At 42.5% G+C, this 16,880-nt stretch overlaps 1 protein-coding gene across 8 annotated transcripts in view; it reads left to right on the forward strand.

Moving 5' to 3' along the window:
- The window catches only part of ablim2 (actin binding LIM protein family, member 2), a 65,684-nt gene that overhangs the window by 7,786 nt on the left and 41,018 nt on the right, over window positions 1-16,880 (forward strand). For 6 of the 8 annotated variants that reach the window (XM_076033910.1, XM_076033913.1, XM_076033907.1 and 3 more), the window contains exons 1-2: window positions 5,434-5,636; window positions 14,060-14,224. In XM_076033910.1, coding sequence (XP_075890025.1) covers window positions 5,621-5,636; window positions 14,060-14,224 — 181 coding nt within the window. In that variant the 5' untranslated portion in view covers window positions 5,434-5,620. Of the gene's footprint in view, window positions 1-5,432; window positions 5,637-14,059; window positions 14,225-16,880 lie in introns of those variants that run through there. The other 2 variants (XM_076033914.1, XM_076033906.1) reach the window with 2 other exon arrangements.

The raw sequence follows: 16,880 nt of genomic DNA on the forward strand, positions 1-16,880 counted from the left end.
CAGCTGCAAACTGGCTGGAATGGCTTTAGTCTTCAGCTTTAGCCACCACTGATTGCAATACGACGCCCACATGCAAAGAAAATACACTCAAAAAATAAAATATATACATATATGGGTCTGGTTGTGTCAGATATGTAAAGATCTGAAAATGAGTGGAATTTTGGAGCTTTGAACTAAAGCAAAAATATTTCTCACACTGTCCATGAAGGAGGTCTATAGGTTGCTCTGCTCCTCATTAAGGCTAAAGTGTTGAACAGGAATTTATGTAGGTCATGCAGCTTTTCCCCGACACCACACACACACACACACACACACACACACCCTTTTGCACATCTAAATCTTAAGCTTCTTTTTAACTGTGTGTGTTACAATTGCACACACTCGCACATGCACCGTCTCCCCACCTGACATCCTCTTTTTGACTCGGCTTTATGTCCAGCGGTTGGACTTGGGATTGGGGTCAGTGGTGCTCTGCGGAGGCAAACACACACATTCAAGGGATATGTCTAAATTGGAAGAGACCCACATCTGCAGCCTCAGTGAACCTCTCAGTGGGGCACTCCTTTATCCATCCACCATTCCACCAGTATTCCCAGTCGTGATACGGACATCTGAGCCTTTTGAAGTGGAGCTCTTTACGATAGTCTGGTTCACTTTAGCGCCGCAGTGCCCGTCATGCATTAGGCCCGCTGTATAAAGACCAAGTAGTTTCCTATTAGACTCGAATCACTGATGGATGTAATTTATGAAATCCAGAATGCCTCTCGATTCGGCCTCAGAGAAAAAAAATATTGGAGTGATCCATTAGATCAGATCAGGGTCGACAAGCTCGGTCAGAATGTGAGGCCCTGCCAACTTTTTATAATGAATGTGATCTGTTGGAAGAAACTCATATTTGCAGAGACAGTGGCCAAAGGCCTCACTGTGGATTTCTGTGTGCTTTTAAAAAGTGTATTGACCTTTCAGGTGTGCTTACGTCTTCAGTTTTATTTGCAAATAAAAACAGTGACATCTCTCCTCCCTGTTTGATCATCTGACCACTCAGCCATGTCGCTGTAGATTTTCTGATACCAGAGGTGAGTGCCTGCAGTACTTCTTCAACAGCAAAAGGGAATGGAGCTGCATTCATTGAGCAGTTCATATATATATGATTCTATAATGTAAATAGATATAATAAAATGTGTGGATGATGAAATTTCAGAGCACACTAAAACCTCTACAGGTGAACCACATTTGAACTTCTCTAAACTTTTGAATGCACACTGCGTTGTTATAACATGCTTACAAGGTGATTAACTGCTAAAATGACAAAGACAAAACTCAGATCAAAGATTCCACCACTAAATGTTCCGCTTCAATGACGGTTGACAGTGTACTTAAAAAGTTTGCGACAAAGTTATTAAGACAAGTTATAGTTATCGTCTTTCCAAATGATCATAAGAGTAAATAGCAGTGTTCCTGTTCCTGTTTGACATCTTTGCTCAAATTGGGTCACAAATACCTCACTGATCGGTTCAAAGCTCTATAGCAGATAGCAAAAGAAACACAGGCATTCAAAAAATAATAGATAAACACAGTTGCAGAATGGTCACTAAGAGGTCTGATGAGCTGCATGGACAAGTTCACTGAACTGATGCAAAAAAAAAAAAAAAATCCAATGTTGAATAAGCAGTCACCCTTACTCCGATTTATATGAAGGCGAGTCAAGTTTTTTTTTTTTTAACTTGCAATAAACTTAATTTGTGAGTGAACAATATGAGCGTTTGTGGTGAGCCGAACTCTGTAGAGTCGCTTTGGGCGGTTTGATAAAACTTGAGTTTGATTAATTTGATAGACGCGCATCCGGCATTGGTAAGTCCGGCTTTCTTTGCATCTTTAATGATTTTCAATGTGGTGGAAAAGGTCAAGACGTCTCCAAAGTTACTGAATGATAAATCTACCTCGCTGTCTCTCAGTCTCCACCCCACATGAGAAGCTGCATAAAAGGAGTCAGGATGAAAAATGACGCTGGCAAAGGAGTGCCGCAGTGAACACGCATCAGCCCGAAAGGAAATATGAAGGTCAAGAGAATGGAGGTTGTAGTCCTCCTTTTTGTCGTACATTTAAATCCATGAAGATATCCGTCTGCATTTTTTGGGTGTCTGGCCAAAGGCTCAAAATTTATTCCATTACATATTTGCAGTGGAATTCATTCACTGTTGTGTTTTTCCCCCTCTGAGGCGAATTGCTGAGATGTCGTTGCCAGATTGTCATTGATCGCAGCTTTTCACAAGTTTATTTTTTTCTCCTGACATTATTATAATTCAAATGGACTAAAAAGTCAGCATGAATTTCAATGACAAAAGTCCCATAGGTGTTTTTCTTTATCATTGTATTTCCCTTCTTGATCTTTTCCAAATGTCATCATCCTGCAATAAATGGAGCTTTCTTGGCGATGGCTTTCTTCTTTTTTTTTTCCATGGCTGAATGCGCCGGCATTCTGTTTTGGTCCCTCTTTGGATTTGCTGTGGATGGCACTCGGCCGCTCGGGTGTCGGACAATTTGCATTGCAGATCCCCAAGCCGCTCTTTTCCTTTTTTTTTGCTCACGCAAACAGCATGAGACGGTGTCCAGGCCCACTTCACGTCCCCTTGAAGTTTCCTTCTATTTACTCCCAACTTCCTCCGCTCGGCGTCCTAGTGACAATCCGTCACGGCAAGAAAGAACAGGGGAAGTGTGACGCCGCTGCAGATAAATCGAGGTTACCACCGCTGCTCACTCCCTCTGGCGTGTTTTGCTACTTGTCGACAATCGACCTTTGTGGTGCATCCTGTTTGTTATTTTCAGCTGTTTAATGGCTCCTGTCGGTCTGGCATGACATTAGAGGAACAATTCACCTGTCATGGTATATGACTCTGAAAGCAGCCCAATTGTTTCCATGTCCCAGCAGAGTTCAAGTGACACCTTTTGTTTCCGTGCTAATCCTGTAACTTAAAAAATAAAAAAAGCAGATGTATTTTGGGATGGGTGAAATGAAAGAGAGTGCTTGCGGTGGAACAATTTTAGCTCAGCAATAGTCAAGCATTTAGTCTCTATTAAGCTCCATGCTAACATCCCACTTGTAGTCTTGTTTGGCTCTACAATAGTGAGGCTGAAGCTGAGGCTGAAGCCTTAGTGGTTGTGATACAGATGCTAAGTAAAAAAACGGAAAGTAATGTAAGACTTACAGATTTATCATCTGCGGGTGAAAATAAGTACTTCTATTCCAACATACCTGGCGCAGGTGTGTCTGCTAGTGTCTTCATATAGTTTTCCGTCCATCTTCTTTGATAAGGTCATACACTATGTCGATGACAGCATTATAATTTTGTCACCCTGATACCATGAACGTGCTGATGCAGTTTGATCTTCTGTGGAATTCATTTAACAATGAAATTAAACCATTGCAATCAAAATCTGACTGAAATTGACTTGAGGAGTGCTATCTGTAAAAAGAAAACCACATCATTTTTAATATTGTGCCAGTTTCATCACAAACAAGTCCTGCTGATCATGCAAGGTCATTTTACTGTCACTTAATTATCCATAGAGCTAGCATGCTAATCACGATAACTAGCCTATTATCCATACAGGTTGTTCATTAGTATTCCTTTACGTCAGCATGAGTGCACAATGTTCCATCTCAGGTCATCTGGTTCAGTCACGTTCGGAATGCCGGTTGCCTAATGAATCAGTCTGTGTATTTCATCACTGAGGATGTGGCCTTTGTTTCACTGGCGCCCAGCATCATTACCATTACCCTAAGGTTACCTTGCACTCGCTGAATGGAGAATGACTTCATTGTGTCTTTACACTACACATATAGTGTTCTGTAACATCACGCAACCATTAGCTGATGGAAAGTGTTGGTGTTTGGTAGAAAGTGACGGATACAATGTGATGTTTGTATCAGTTGACTAAGAGATCAAATCACACACACATATATATATATATGACCAGCTGTGATGGATAGGAGTGAAATAAAAACCCATTGCCTGGAGATTGGCTGGAACCTTCAACACTAGTCTAAGCTGATACCTGGTCAATAAATAGGGAGCAACGACTGAGACTGAGGATCAATCAACTACCTTTCTCAATCAACCAAACTAGTTTTAAAGTCACTGAGGAGCTAAATTAAGTTTTAAAAAAATACACATACACATATATATATATATATATTTATATATATATATATATATATATATATATACATGTATATATATATGTATATGTATATATATATATATGTGTATATACATATATATATATATATATATATATATATATATATATATATATATATATATATATATATATATATATATATATATATGTGTGTGTGTGTGTGTGTGTATGTGTATTTTTTTAAAACTTAATTTAGCTCCTCAGTGACTTTAAAACTAGTTTGGTTGATTGAGAAAGGTAGTTGATTGATCCTCAGTCTCAGTCGTTGCTCCCTATTTATTGACCAAGTATCAGCTTAGACTAGTGTTGAAGGTTCCAGCCAATCTCCAGGCAATGGGTTTTTATTTCACTCCTATCCATCACAGCTGGTCTCCATGGCCATGTTGTCCATCACAGTGTATCAACTCCTTTCAAGAGCACACACTAATGTTAACCAAATCAATTGTATAAATACACACACAGGTAATTTTCACACCAAACATGCCAGTAGACTAGGCACAATTGATGACATTCTACTGGGCTTGCAATATTCAGCTGAGTTACTTTGACTGTCAAATGACCTGAACCTTTAGAATAAGAATAATAATGAGGTCTTTTTAAGCAAAATATGGCTTTGAGGTCATCTCACCAGCTTATAATGACTTTAATGCTTTGTTTTCTCTTCGCTTTTTTTCTTCTTATTCCATTGTCTGCTCTGTCTCAGAAAAACATCCTGAGATTTAAAACTTGCTGTCACTAAGTACATCCATTTTATGACCAATACTGTGTGCCACCACAAGAGGGTGATTGAGATATTTTCACTTCTTCAGTTGTTTACGGTTACGGTTTTTCAACATTGATGAGGCAGCCTGTGACTTTTGAGAGGAACAAAATGTATAACTACTGAAATTAGTTGTTTATCATTTTTAAAAGAAATGTGCATTTCTTCACAAATAAGTTGACTCGTTGTTAAAATAACCTTATTTTCTGAGTCACTGTATCAACAAATCTTTTGAGGAACTATCAAAAAATATGACATACAAGTTTGACAAAAACATGTCCATGTTCATTTCTACATGCATGCATCTGTCACTGAGAGTCACTTAGAGGTGGTGTCACTCACTTTTAGCCGCACCACCTCCTATTAATAACAGATAGCTGCAATAACTTAGTGAGAGGGAGAGAGAGGGAGAGAGCGAGAGAGAGAGAGAGAGAGGGAGTGCGAAAGGGAGGGTCATATGACCCAGCGGCTCATTCCAGAGATAGTGGCGGACAGAGCACTCACTCTGCTGTGCCACTTATTATTACACTAGAGCATGTGGAGGATGTGTCGCAACCCTGTCAGAGGACACTGAGCCGATTTTTGGGATATTTCCTATCAGTGCTCACTGCGGGGGACAGAACATTCACTCTGATTGTTGGAAAAATCTGAGAAACGATGCCAGAGGAGAAAGGTAATGACAATCTTTCATAACTTGTAATGAGCTGTGTGTTTAGTATGGCCACCTGTCAGGGAGGAGCTCCTGATTTGCTTGTGTGAATCAGGACTCAGTCACGATTAAGTTGCCCTAATATAAAAGAGATATCTATTATTTTTAACGTTTAACAGATATTGAGCTGCTGTGACGTTCATAGGTGTGTTTGTGTGTATTTGTCAACTTTACCTGTACAGTCTGGGTGGCTGTTACATAACCACAGTTGGAACTGTGGAGCAGATTCCTTTTGAACGCGGCGTGAATGAGAAGAAGAAGCCGGTGGAAGCGAGCTGAGCGAACACTGCAGGTTTTTCCTGCAACATCTCTGGCGACAGACTAGCAGTGTTGTCTTGGTCCCCTGCCTGCTCCTCGGAGCTCAGCCATTTGGGCTGCTGTCAGTGGGACCGAGGCCAGTTGCCAAGAAGAAACTCTGATGGTGTTCCTTCTGTCATTTATTCTATGTGTGTTGCAATTCAATGTTTTCAATGACTATTACTGTGTATTGGGCATCTTTTTTTAAATTTTCTCTTTGGATGACTATTCTCCTATTTGTCCGGTTGTCATTGGTGAAAAGAGAAGAACATTTTAAATGATCTTACACATTTTGCCAGTGTAACACATGCTTTCCTGATTATTGTTTTTTTTTGCATTTTAAATGTTGCTTGTTTTCAAACATAGACATTACACTGGTGTTGCTGCTGAGAGACGTTAAAGGCAAAAATTAGTTATTTTACTAGATATTAGTGACCGCTAGACAGTTTTATTGTATGAAAGCAAAGCTAAGCATCCACATGGAGTGAAAAAATAGAACACATTTTTATCACAATATCTTCCAAAATCTAGATTTGGTTTCATTCTTTTGAGGTTTCAATTACTTTGTTATTCTTGGAAAAAAACCCACAGGTTTTCTTAAGGGCTAAAGTGATGTCAGGAAAGAGCTGATTCTAGTTTCAGTAGCAATAACTGAACCACATGTTGCTAAAACAAGATGACATAAAACACACAACGAGCCTCCCTGTTAAAGGCGCCACAGTGTGAAGTCTGTGGCTGCGTGATTGGGTCTATTTTCAGGGCTGTAACCGTGTTTTGTCTATGACAGTGAGGGGTGTGTGCCATGCCGCCACTTTGTGACAACATTTTTTAGTGAAATGGTAGCGGCGAGGATATTTAAAGGACCCACCCTCCGTTGCACGCTCGCAAAGCGCACGCGGGCCACGTGCTCCCCAAACACAAACACACCTGGCTGCCACCGCGCAGTCACGCGTGCCGTCACTGTGTTGACTCAACACACAAATCTTTTTTTCCGAGTCAATCGAGATGAGCGTCACGGGGAGGAAATGCATGGAATCCAGACATTGAGTCAATAGGTGCAGCGGGCACTGCAGGCAGGGAGGCAGGCGGGCAAACACTACTCTGACTGGGACTGTGATGTAACGGCTGGCTGGCTGTCAGCAGCCGCAGCGACGCCCGTCACTATTTGGGACCTGCCTGCCTGCCTGCCTGCCTGCCTGCCTGTAAACAAACTGACGCTGTCATCCTTTTATGCGACTTTTGAATTGTTTCAAATTAAAGGAATTTTTCCTTATGAGTATTTCAATCCCACCCTGTGTCAAAACCATAGGTATGGAATGTTTGAGACAGAAGGGAGTGGCCGCGTTTTGAACATGTTGGAACGTCCTCCCGTTACATTAAGCTTCCGCTGTTATCGTCTGTTATTATATTACTATTGTGATCAAATGTCACTGTCAAGACGCGTGAGCCGTTCTTAAGCTCGTTTTTTCTCTCCTACGCTTCTCGAAGGGCAACTGTTACGACAGGCGTTAGACGTTTTTGTCACGAATTACATAATTTCACTGACTAAAAACTCCCCTGTCGTCCACCCAACATCTGCTCTCTCAAGGGTTCACTACACTATGATAAAAAAGGGAAAGAATGCATTAGAAGGGGATTATTTTCTGTTAGGATTAGAACATATTTGCTCCTCGAATTGTTGTCTTGGGGGATCTTCAGATTAAACACTAGTTTAACACAACGACAATTTTTGTTTTCCTCGCTTAATGTAAAAATACCAGTTCTGCCACTGCCCTGCCACTGTGTCTCTTCAGCAGCAGCCGTTGTTTACGAATCATGGAAGCTGCTCTTTCCTGTTCTTGCTTTGCTTTTTTCAGAGGAGCAAGATCCAGATTGGTTTTGAAATCCACTGAAATCTTAACATCAGTACTTGAAAACGCTCTCTAGATTGGCAAAATGGATGAGCTGGTTCTCAGATCCCCATGTTGTGCGAGGCCAGTTTTTGGAGAAGATAATATGATAAGTTGGTAACAGGGTAAATTCATCTCAACAGCACCCAGAACTGTGATGTCTGAGTTACCTGTTCAGTAATTGAGGCCACGCTGCAGTCACACACTTTGTACTCTGCAGGGATGCTGCTATTGGCCAGTGTGCTGTGGCTCCAGACTCTCCTCTTGATGCTGAGCCTGCTTGGCATCTGCCAGTGTTTTTGCACCAGCTCAAACAGCTGACACAATGCTTTCTACAGCGGGGGCCTCTAGTCATGACTCATGTGTTTCTCTCTCTGCAAGCTCATGCAGCTCTCATCCCTCACTGTGCCTTTTTTTTTTTTTTAAAGAAAAAATATATATTTTTATTCCCACACCGGCCTGCCTCTCCCTCGATGAAGCCTTTTCATATAAATAACAAAGATTAAAGCGTACACATTTTGTCAGAGCCACATTCATCTGCGTAGCTCTCATCCTACTGAAAAGCCAGTGTGACAGTTTCTGTATTCCTTAGTACTTTGCCGTCTCATCCATGTCTTCTTTTATCTCTTTCTAAAAATGACTTCTGTCCCCCAGTGCAGTCTGATTTTTTTTTAGACACCTTTTGTCTCTCCCTCCAGTACCAGCATAGTTCTAGTGCTCCATACTCTCCACAGCAACCACAGTGAGGCCAATGTTATCATTGTTGCTGTTTTGTTATTTTAAGAAACCACTACACACATGATTTTGTCCATTATTGTGACGTGACTTCCTGTCTGTTATCTCAGGCTGCTGTCCTTTTACACTCTGGGTACTGCCACTGGATGTGAGTTGTTACATATGGAGTAACTCAGAGAGCATTGCTTACACACTGTGCACAATTTCAAGAATTTCCTACCAATGTAGCTAGTTGCATTTTCTGCATTTGGGCCTACTCAGCTCATTCCAAAGGTCGTGGATGAGGGTGAGAAGCAGGCTTCAATCATGCAAATCACCATATGAAAGCTAATAAACCTGTCTGTTCTTGAACATCACACTGTGTGCAGTGAAATTGCCCTGTGAAAAAAGAGAGACACTCGGGTTTGGCAAACATATTGTTCCTCTGACACTTTTAATGTTGTATACTATGAAAAGGTCATGCAACCATCATGTATCTCCAATAATCATAACTTTTGGTTTTGGAGTCTGTGATAAAAAAAAAAAAAAAAAATCAGATGATTGAGATTGCTATAGTCAAGTATGTAAACAGTGTGTGCAGTAAATGTAAGTAATGATTTTTTTTTTGTTTCCTTATGGAAGTTACATCCCATTTATTTCCATTTCCCACTGAGATGAAAAGAGAATAATGCGGTATTTATGCTGATTGAACTTGCACAGTGTTGTGACTCGAGGCAACTCAATGGAAATGTTCCAGCAGAGCCAGCTGCATCAACACGTGGGATTATATCAGTGGGCAGCGTTTGTTGTCCACGTGGAAGAAATATTCACTGAGTCATCCGTCACAGGGACGGTTGGAATCATATGTTTTCAGACAAAGGCAATATTCATTTGGGAGCTTGCAGGCTGCCGTCTCCTGCTTCAGTTGGGGCCAGCGCTCAGTAAGAATGACTTCTTTGAGGTTAGCAGACTTCAAAATAGGCTTAATTACATGAGTCAGGAAGCAAGTTATCGAGACTGCACCTCATTGGCTGTTGGACCCGCCCTTGTCTTTTAACGGCCTGATCCAACAAGGTCACAGTGGTCTCACTTGCCAAAGAGAGCAGAGGTCAGCGTGACCGCAGGGTCAAAGGTTGGAGACTGTTCAGTTTAGGTTGCAGGCATGAACGCACAGGTGGATGCCAGGGCTTTGAGGGCAGTGGGAGAAATCATAACTGACAGCGGCTAATGTTGTTCCCAGTCCCTTCTCTTGACATTTCAAAAAAACAAAAACAGAACCCTTTACGCCCTCTGTTTACAACCTCTTGTAAACATGCTTATCATATTCCCTCTAAAACAGATGCTTTGTTGTAGCTTCCACATCTTTGGAATTGGACGAATGCAAGGTGGCTTGAAGGTGGTCTCATGGTGGGGAACAGACACCTGGTGGGGGTTGTTGTCACCATTCTTTGGGGAGTATGATTGAGGTATCTTCCAGTCTTTGGGCAGTTTGTGGATTAAACAATGGAAGCAAAGACAGGATTTCACTCACTCCTTCGGATTTCACTGATAGGCAAGAAACACAGTTTTGCGAGAAAACATCAGTTAAGTAATTTTTATGATAAGATGGGTTTTTTGTAGAAAAACCCATCTTATCATAATCGCAAAAAAGCCTCAATGAGAACTAATTACAAAGGCTTTGTTCCTTATCATGCCATTTCTATAGTCATGAACTTGAGGCATCACCAGTATTCACAGTTTTGATCAATATTATAAGAATAGCTAGTTTTTGGTTTGCATATGTTTATTCAAAAGCAAACTATAGTGGCCAAGGTGGGAAGCTCAGCCCAACACAAAATCACTGTGGTAATGTGAGCATTTTGATCTCCTGCCAACCCCGGCTGCCTCTGCAGATGGTTCGCAAGTGGAATGTCGCGGAGCACGATGGGATCCCCAAGAGTTGAGGGAACACTCTATTTATAGGGAACACAGGGGCATGGCTTCTCCAAAAGGCATTTGAGATAAAACTGCATGTGTGTTCCATTCTCTGTTGTCACGTGTGTCTCTCTTTAATGTACTTGTACACAAAAAAGCCTTGACTTGTTAAAGCAGAGACACATTTTTCACAAGTATTAATGTTAGAAAAAGTTCCTTTTTCGCTTGTTTGTGAGCTTTTTAAGGAGACTTAGGGTTTTGTTTTTTTTCTTGCTGATATACATGCACGGTCTCTATGATGCAGCCACATGCCTATGTTTGGGCAACTGGTCGGGACACGTGTCCAGGTGATAAGCTGAAGCCCTCTGTCAGTGGTCGGCGTGCGTTCCCAGAGGCTTCCAGTGGTGTGACTGTGTGCCACGCCGACGTGTGGCGTTGCATTGCTCAGATAGCTGCTTGGCCGGCTGCGACCTTTAGGGCAGCGGGATCAGTCACACATCAAGCAGAGGAGGCAGGCGCCAAAGAGGCTGATTGACGACATGGACAACTGGACTAGAAGAGGAAGGACGGTGGGGAGGCGGTGTTAGGAATTACGTGGTTTACGCTGCCACTCTCGGGCTTTCATCACAGAAAGGCAGCTCTTTACTTTTTGCAATTGACTCCCAGTCCGCCTTTTCATCAAGCCCTCCCTCTTGAGTCGTCATGTGGGCGCAGATCCGAGCTCGACTCATTACAAGTTAGTCAAAGATAGAAATCAGATGGTGTGACATGCCCCCGGATCTGAAGGGGTGTGTTTTTATAGTTGGCCAACATGGTTTTGTCCCTGTTGACTTCCTGTGACGAGCCATTTAATGCGAGGCCAGGTTATTAAAATGCTTTGCCATGTGGGAAATTGCACTTGCTGGATGCTATTTAGACAATGTCGCCATGCTCGTCTGGCAGGCCTGCACTTAGACTAAATGGCCAAAAATAAAGACAGGACCCAAACTGCAGGCAACTCACTGACTTGACAGATGATTTGACTTCTATCAAAGACCTCTGCAACTCTCTTGTTTACTGCCAGGCTTAGCGTGTAGTGCAGCTCTCTGGATTGTACATCTGGCCCGAAACATCATCTCCTGTCCCCTTCACATCTCCGCCTCCTTCCTCAATTTAGGAAGGTAGTAAAAAGACACTGGACCCCCCGTTGGTCTTCCCAACAGGCGGACGGGTATAGCACTGCACTCTGGGTCAATGTGAGGGAAGACCACCTTGTCCCCCTCTCCTCCCCGTGTTTCCCGTTCCCCATTGGCTACCCTGTTCACCAACTTCAGGGGTGTTGTCTTTTCCACATGGTTGCAATCAAGTCGGCCTTTAGACCTCCAGCTTTTATGAGAAGTCAACTTTCCCTTCCTGGATTCTTGTCTTTATTAGTTGCCTGCATGTGCACTGTGTATCTGTAGGGTCAACAGGGTTGCAACTCAAAATGTAGTGACCTTGTCCAAAAGTCTGATTTCCATCTTGGTTCCGTTGGAAAGAGGGTCCGTCTCTCCAGTCAAGAATAAAAACAGCCCTGAGGATTTTTGCGCCGTCCAAAGAAAATTCCCCGTCTCTTTATTCCAAATATATTAATCGACCTCAAAAAACATTCAAGAAAGAGGTTATTTGCATTTTATCAGTTTCTGCTTAAATGCAAAGTCTGATTTGGGATAAGGCTCGGCCAAAGAAAATCACGAAGGTTTATTGACTTTAAGAGATCTGAAGAGGTTCGGGGGCGGGGGGTGTATTTATCTTGCACCAACACACGAGCGCGCACGCAGACCCAGGAGGTGAGGTCTCCGCGTAAAACATCCGGCATAATGTGCTGCTCCTGTAAATCTGGAAAGACTGGTGGAGGTGTTAACTGTCCTGTATCCTCCAGGCAAGCTGGCCACTAAGGAGCATTTCTTTTGTTTTATTGTGTCTGAGAACAGGGCCCCTTAAACAGTAACATATGATTTCATGTGCACGTAAACTGCATCAAGCAATTAGCCATCCAGGGGCTTTACGCTCTTCCGTTATGCCTGCCGCTTCAGTTTTAAGGTGAAAATGTAATTGTGTCTTCAGGCAAAGCTTCCGCCTTTCAGCATGTGGCGAACCGCAGAGACAGTGAGGTCAGCGCGCCACTTCCCATCTTTTGCACGTTAACATTCCGCATTGTAATTACGACCTCTTAGTTGTTTCAAGATCTAAAGACACCTAAATGTGTTTTGGTATTTTGCACGTGCACTCTTTCTCTCGACATGGAGACAGTCTGAATCTCTGTAGCCTGAGAAGAAGGGGATTGCTGAGGATCGCTTTCAGTAGTCCACATCTATTGGACCCCCACTGCCCCATTTATTTAGTGCAGATTTCAAAATGTGAAAATGTGAATGCTTGGATCTTTTGGGCTGAGGAAAAGGATGTTGTGCTCATAAGAATGATGTTCACCAGAGGAAGGTCGAGTTTCAGAATTATAATCTGATTCCTTTCTCCTGTTCTCTTTCTTTCTGCCTTTTTCTCTACATTAATTCATTCAATCAACTCTTTCTCTCTTTCTGAGCCCAATTACTGGTAACTATGGAGACCCAATGAAACCGGTCTGGCTGCACAAAATGTTTCCTGAGCACACAAAGGGCCTTTTTGTTCATCTGATGCCCCGGTCGCTGTTGCAAGGCTGATCGGTGCACCAGTGTGTTCTGCCAGTGTTATCATTAAAAAGGCTGAATGAAGAGATGTCCTGATGGCATTAGGACACAGACTGTCACCTCCTACCCTGTCAGTTGATCTGTTTTTATTGCTGCCGTTGACATCATCTTTCTTGGCGCAAACCCTGTTTCCAGTGTGAACCTGAGCAGTGCAGCAACTTAGAAAGTGACTTTCTAGCTACTGTGCTTGCATATGACATTGTCCTTTCATTGTCAGAAACCCAATACGTCAACTTGGTGACAAGTTATTATTGAACATGCTGCAGTAAATTTGACATTGGAATAAAAGCAAGAACAATTTGTTTTGTTTGTTTGAGCCGCAAACAATAAAATGTGTTTTCAACGTTTTATTCTTTTTCACCTCCTCTTCTAGTTTGACATCTGTCGGGATATTTGGATCCTAAGTAATGTTTCATTGCAATGGCACACAAAAAAGACAGCCAAAACCTTATGACAAGACTTATGACATGGCTTTTATATAACAAAAGTATCTAATGAACTGGGAAATTGCTGATTGGAATGAGAGATTTCTTTTGGTTTTATTTCTCTGACTGCTTTATTACTTAAAAAATTGCAGAAATGAGTTAAGATTGGCGCAAGATTAGTGTAAGATTGGTAGGGACAAACATTCCTTGAGTCTTTGTCCACCTTGGAACCGTGGATCAATGCAAAATTCCTCTTGAGCAGATAGATTCAAGAGACAAAAAGCACCAAGTATAGTGCAGTTTGAGATTTTTCTTGAAAAGGGAAACAAATCATTATTTAAACATGCACCTTAATGTTGCTATCCTCTTTTTTCATTGTCATTTCTCTCTGCAAAATGTTTGATGGTAGTGAGGCCTCAAGGTTGTCCTTGTGTGTCCCGCAGTGTTTCAGCAGCAGGCTGTCCACAGCCCTCTGGAGCAGCAGAAGCAGAAGCAGGGTGGCGGAGGAGGTGGACCCATCCCATGTCAGAACTGTGGGAAGCCCTGCAAAGGGGAGGCGCTGCGCGTCCAGAACAAACACTTTCACATCAAGTGCTTCGCCTGTAAAGGTATGTAACGCCGGGCTTTCACCTCTCACCCCCACGGTGTCACCCAACGACTCCCCCAGCCTCGGAATAGACCTGAATAGTGCGTGAGACTGAAGCTCCGGTCGTAAAAAATATAAATAAAGGGGAGGATTGTTTAAATAGAAAACTTGGCATAAAAGATGTACAACCACAGGGACGTTGATCTAAGAGATTCTCACGTCTAACACAAACACAAGGTGACAAAAAACGTTTTATATAATTTATGATAATGTTGTGATTTACTGTCAAATTGACAGTTATATACTTGATGTGTGTGTGTGTGTGTTCTCGTGGGCGGGGTGTGAAATTTTTGTCTTTATATGTGGCTGCACTTTACTGCTGTGTGTGTGTGTGTGCGCATGTGTGGGTATATGGGTGTATTCTTCCCAGCCCCTCTCAGCACGAGCCTCGTGTCAGGCTGCTGTTGATGTCAACACACAGCGCGGTCACTAGGCAACAGGGGGTGGGGGGTGGTCGCCACAGTGTCAGCGGCGTCGTGCTGAAGTCTATTGCCTTTTTTTTTTGTCACGCTGACCACTAGACAGCCCGACTGCACATACCTCATCCCACCTGCTGCTCGTCCATCTTTAACTCCAGTGAATGGATGATGAAGCAGATTTGTTAAGCTAACTCACGTTGCACACGGCGGGTTGACGTAATGCCCTTGTGCCTGTTGGCTGCAATTTATGAGAGCGACATTGGAGCTCATTTCAACTGTTTCGGCTGACCTTCCTCACGGCACAACATTAATAAAGGGAAGCGAATGACTTAGCGGGAAAGGAATCCACTCGGAAGACGAAGAATGAGGTCTGCTTTCCCATGTGAACTGGTGGATTTCTGGTAGAGACAGAAAGTGAGCGCTCTTCTGATGAATTCCTTTACTTTATTTGCTAATGATGAATTTGTTTTAGGGTTAGGGTTATGTTGAAGTTAAAGAGAAAATAAAATACCCAGGTGACACATACAAATCATACAAATTCTTCACCTGTTAGTACTGAAGCATCATTAATTTGCACATCCTGCAGCTCATGATTAAAGGCGCAAAGGGGATGTTTCCACCCCTGGATGGAGTTCTTTTGGGTGCTTTTTCAAGAGGCTAATTAGAAGACTAATTTAATGTCAAGCACTCAGGAGGTGCGTTAATACAGCAGACACAACAGTCAAGAGAGTTAGGACCTCTCCTCAGAATGAAAGCCAGGCCGTGTCCTCTTGATTTCCTGACTCATTCCGGTACCTACAAGTGCTGGATGTCCTGCCTTTTTTCAGGAGTTGGGTGGAGTTTTTGTAACTTTGCCATGAAATTACCAGATGTCAGAAACCCGATGCATGGGGCGCTGATGACCCCATCTGCTGTCCAAACTTCAACTTCAAAGAGATGGAAAAGACTCCTGACTGTGTGTCCACAGCCAAGAATTGTACTCACTGTGAAGTTCCTCTGCAGCTTTTCAGAGTATATTAACTGATAATAGAAGCAGTTCCTCTTGCACCTTTTAATATTCAGACCATAAACAGGTTGGGGAGGTCCACCTCACTTTTAGCGGCTGCATCACATTCAGATCAAACTGGAGTGGTATGAAACCCATGACCCCTGACAATATCGCTGTATTAGTGCCAATTACTAGCAGCCTGGGTGCTAGCCAGCAGGCTAACAGTGCCAGCTGTGAAGTAAGCAGCCACCGCCAGCATATGTAATTAACACCACATTAAGGTGTGCTAATGCTAGCTTTCGTAGCACTGGCTGGAGGTTAATATTGTTCAGTACTGCTAACACAAGCGACAGCCTCGGGGATGATTAGCATCATGTGCAGGTCAACACAATAATCAACAGATCAACCTGGGTTCTCAATGTATTTCTTCCCTCAATATGACGATAATTAGTTTGGGAGAAATGTATTTTAGGCGGTGTCAGTGGAAAAAACAGACATTATAATCTTCTAAATAATATTAGAAGCTATAGCTATTGCAGAGCATTAGTTAGAATGTTGTGCTAAAACATTCTTTTCAGATAATTTTTAACCTTAGTTTGCTTGTGAATTTATTTATTTTTTTTCCAAAACAAACACCATTTCTTTAGAAAGGCAGAAATACAGAAGTCTACCCAGACCATACAGAAAACTCAAATGTAAAACTGATGGCACCACTGGTTCATTTAGCGCAGTGTACCGCGGCAGGGATTAATCAAATGCAAATGCTAACATCGCAAATACAAATAATACAGCTTTGTGATACATTTTCTGTTGTCAAACAGTTTACATATATTTTGAAAAGTGGGATTGCAGAGGGGTTGAGCTGGCTGGGGCACTATATATTATCCCAGTGGTGCCAAAGGGTGTCATAGCTGGGAAAATATTTCACTTTGCGGCCCGACAGTTGAGAGCTTTTTTCCTTTCAGCGCTAATGACTGTTTTCACGGTAGCTGTTGTCATCCGCAAACTGTGTGCTGGAGGAAGTGTGTTTTATTTAGGTACCAACTGCGGCTGTCTGGGTATATCCTGTTATGACTGCTTCTCAGATGGCTATAAGCTGACACCAAGGCAGCTCCAGCGGCAGAGAGCAGCAGACGAGGCGGCCCGTCAGAAACTACCCAGGCTTGTATCCCTAATCTGTTTCTGCTTTCATGAAGGTCGATCACACAATC

This window comes from Nelusetta ayraudi, unplaced genomic scaffold (genome assembly GCF_046127955.1).
Source record: "Nelusetta ayraudi isolate G7.1 ecotype Tasmania unplaced genomic scaffold, CSIRO-AGI_Nayr_v1 ptg000042l, whole genome shotgun sequence".
NCBI lineage: Eukaryota > Metazoa > Chordata > Actinopteri > Tetraodontiformes > Monacanthidae > Nelusetta > Nelusetta ayraudi.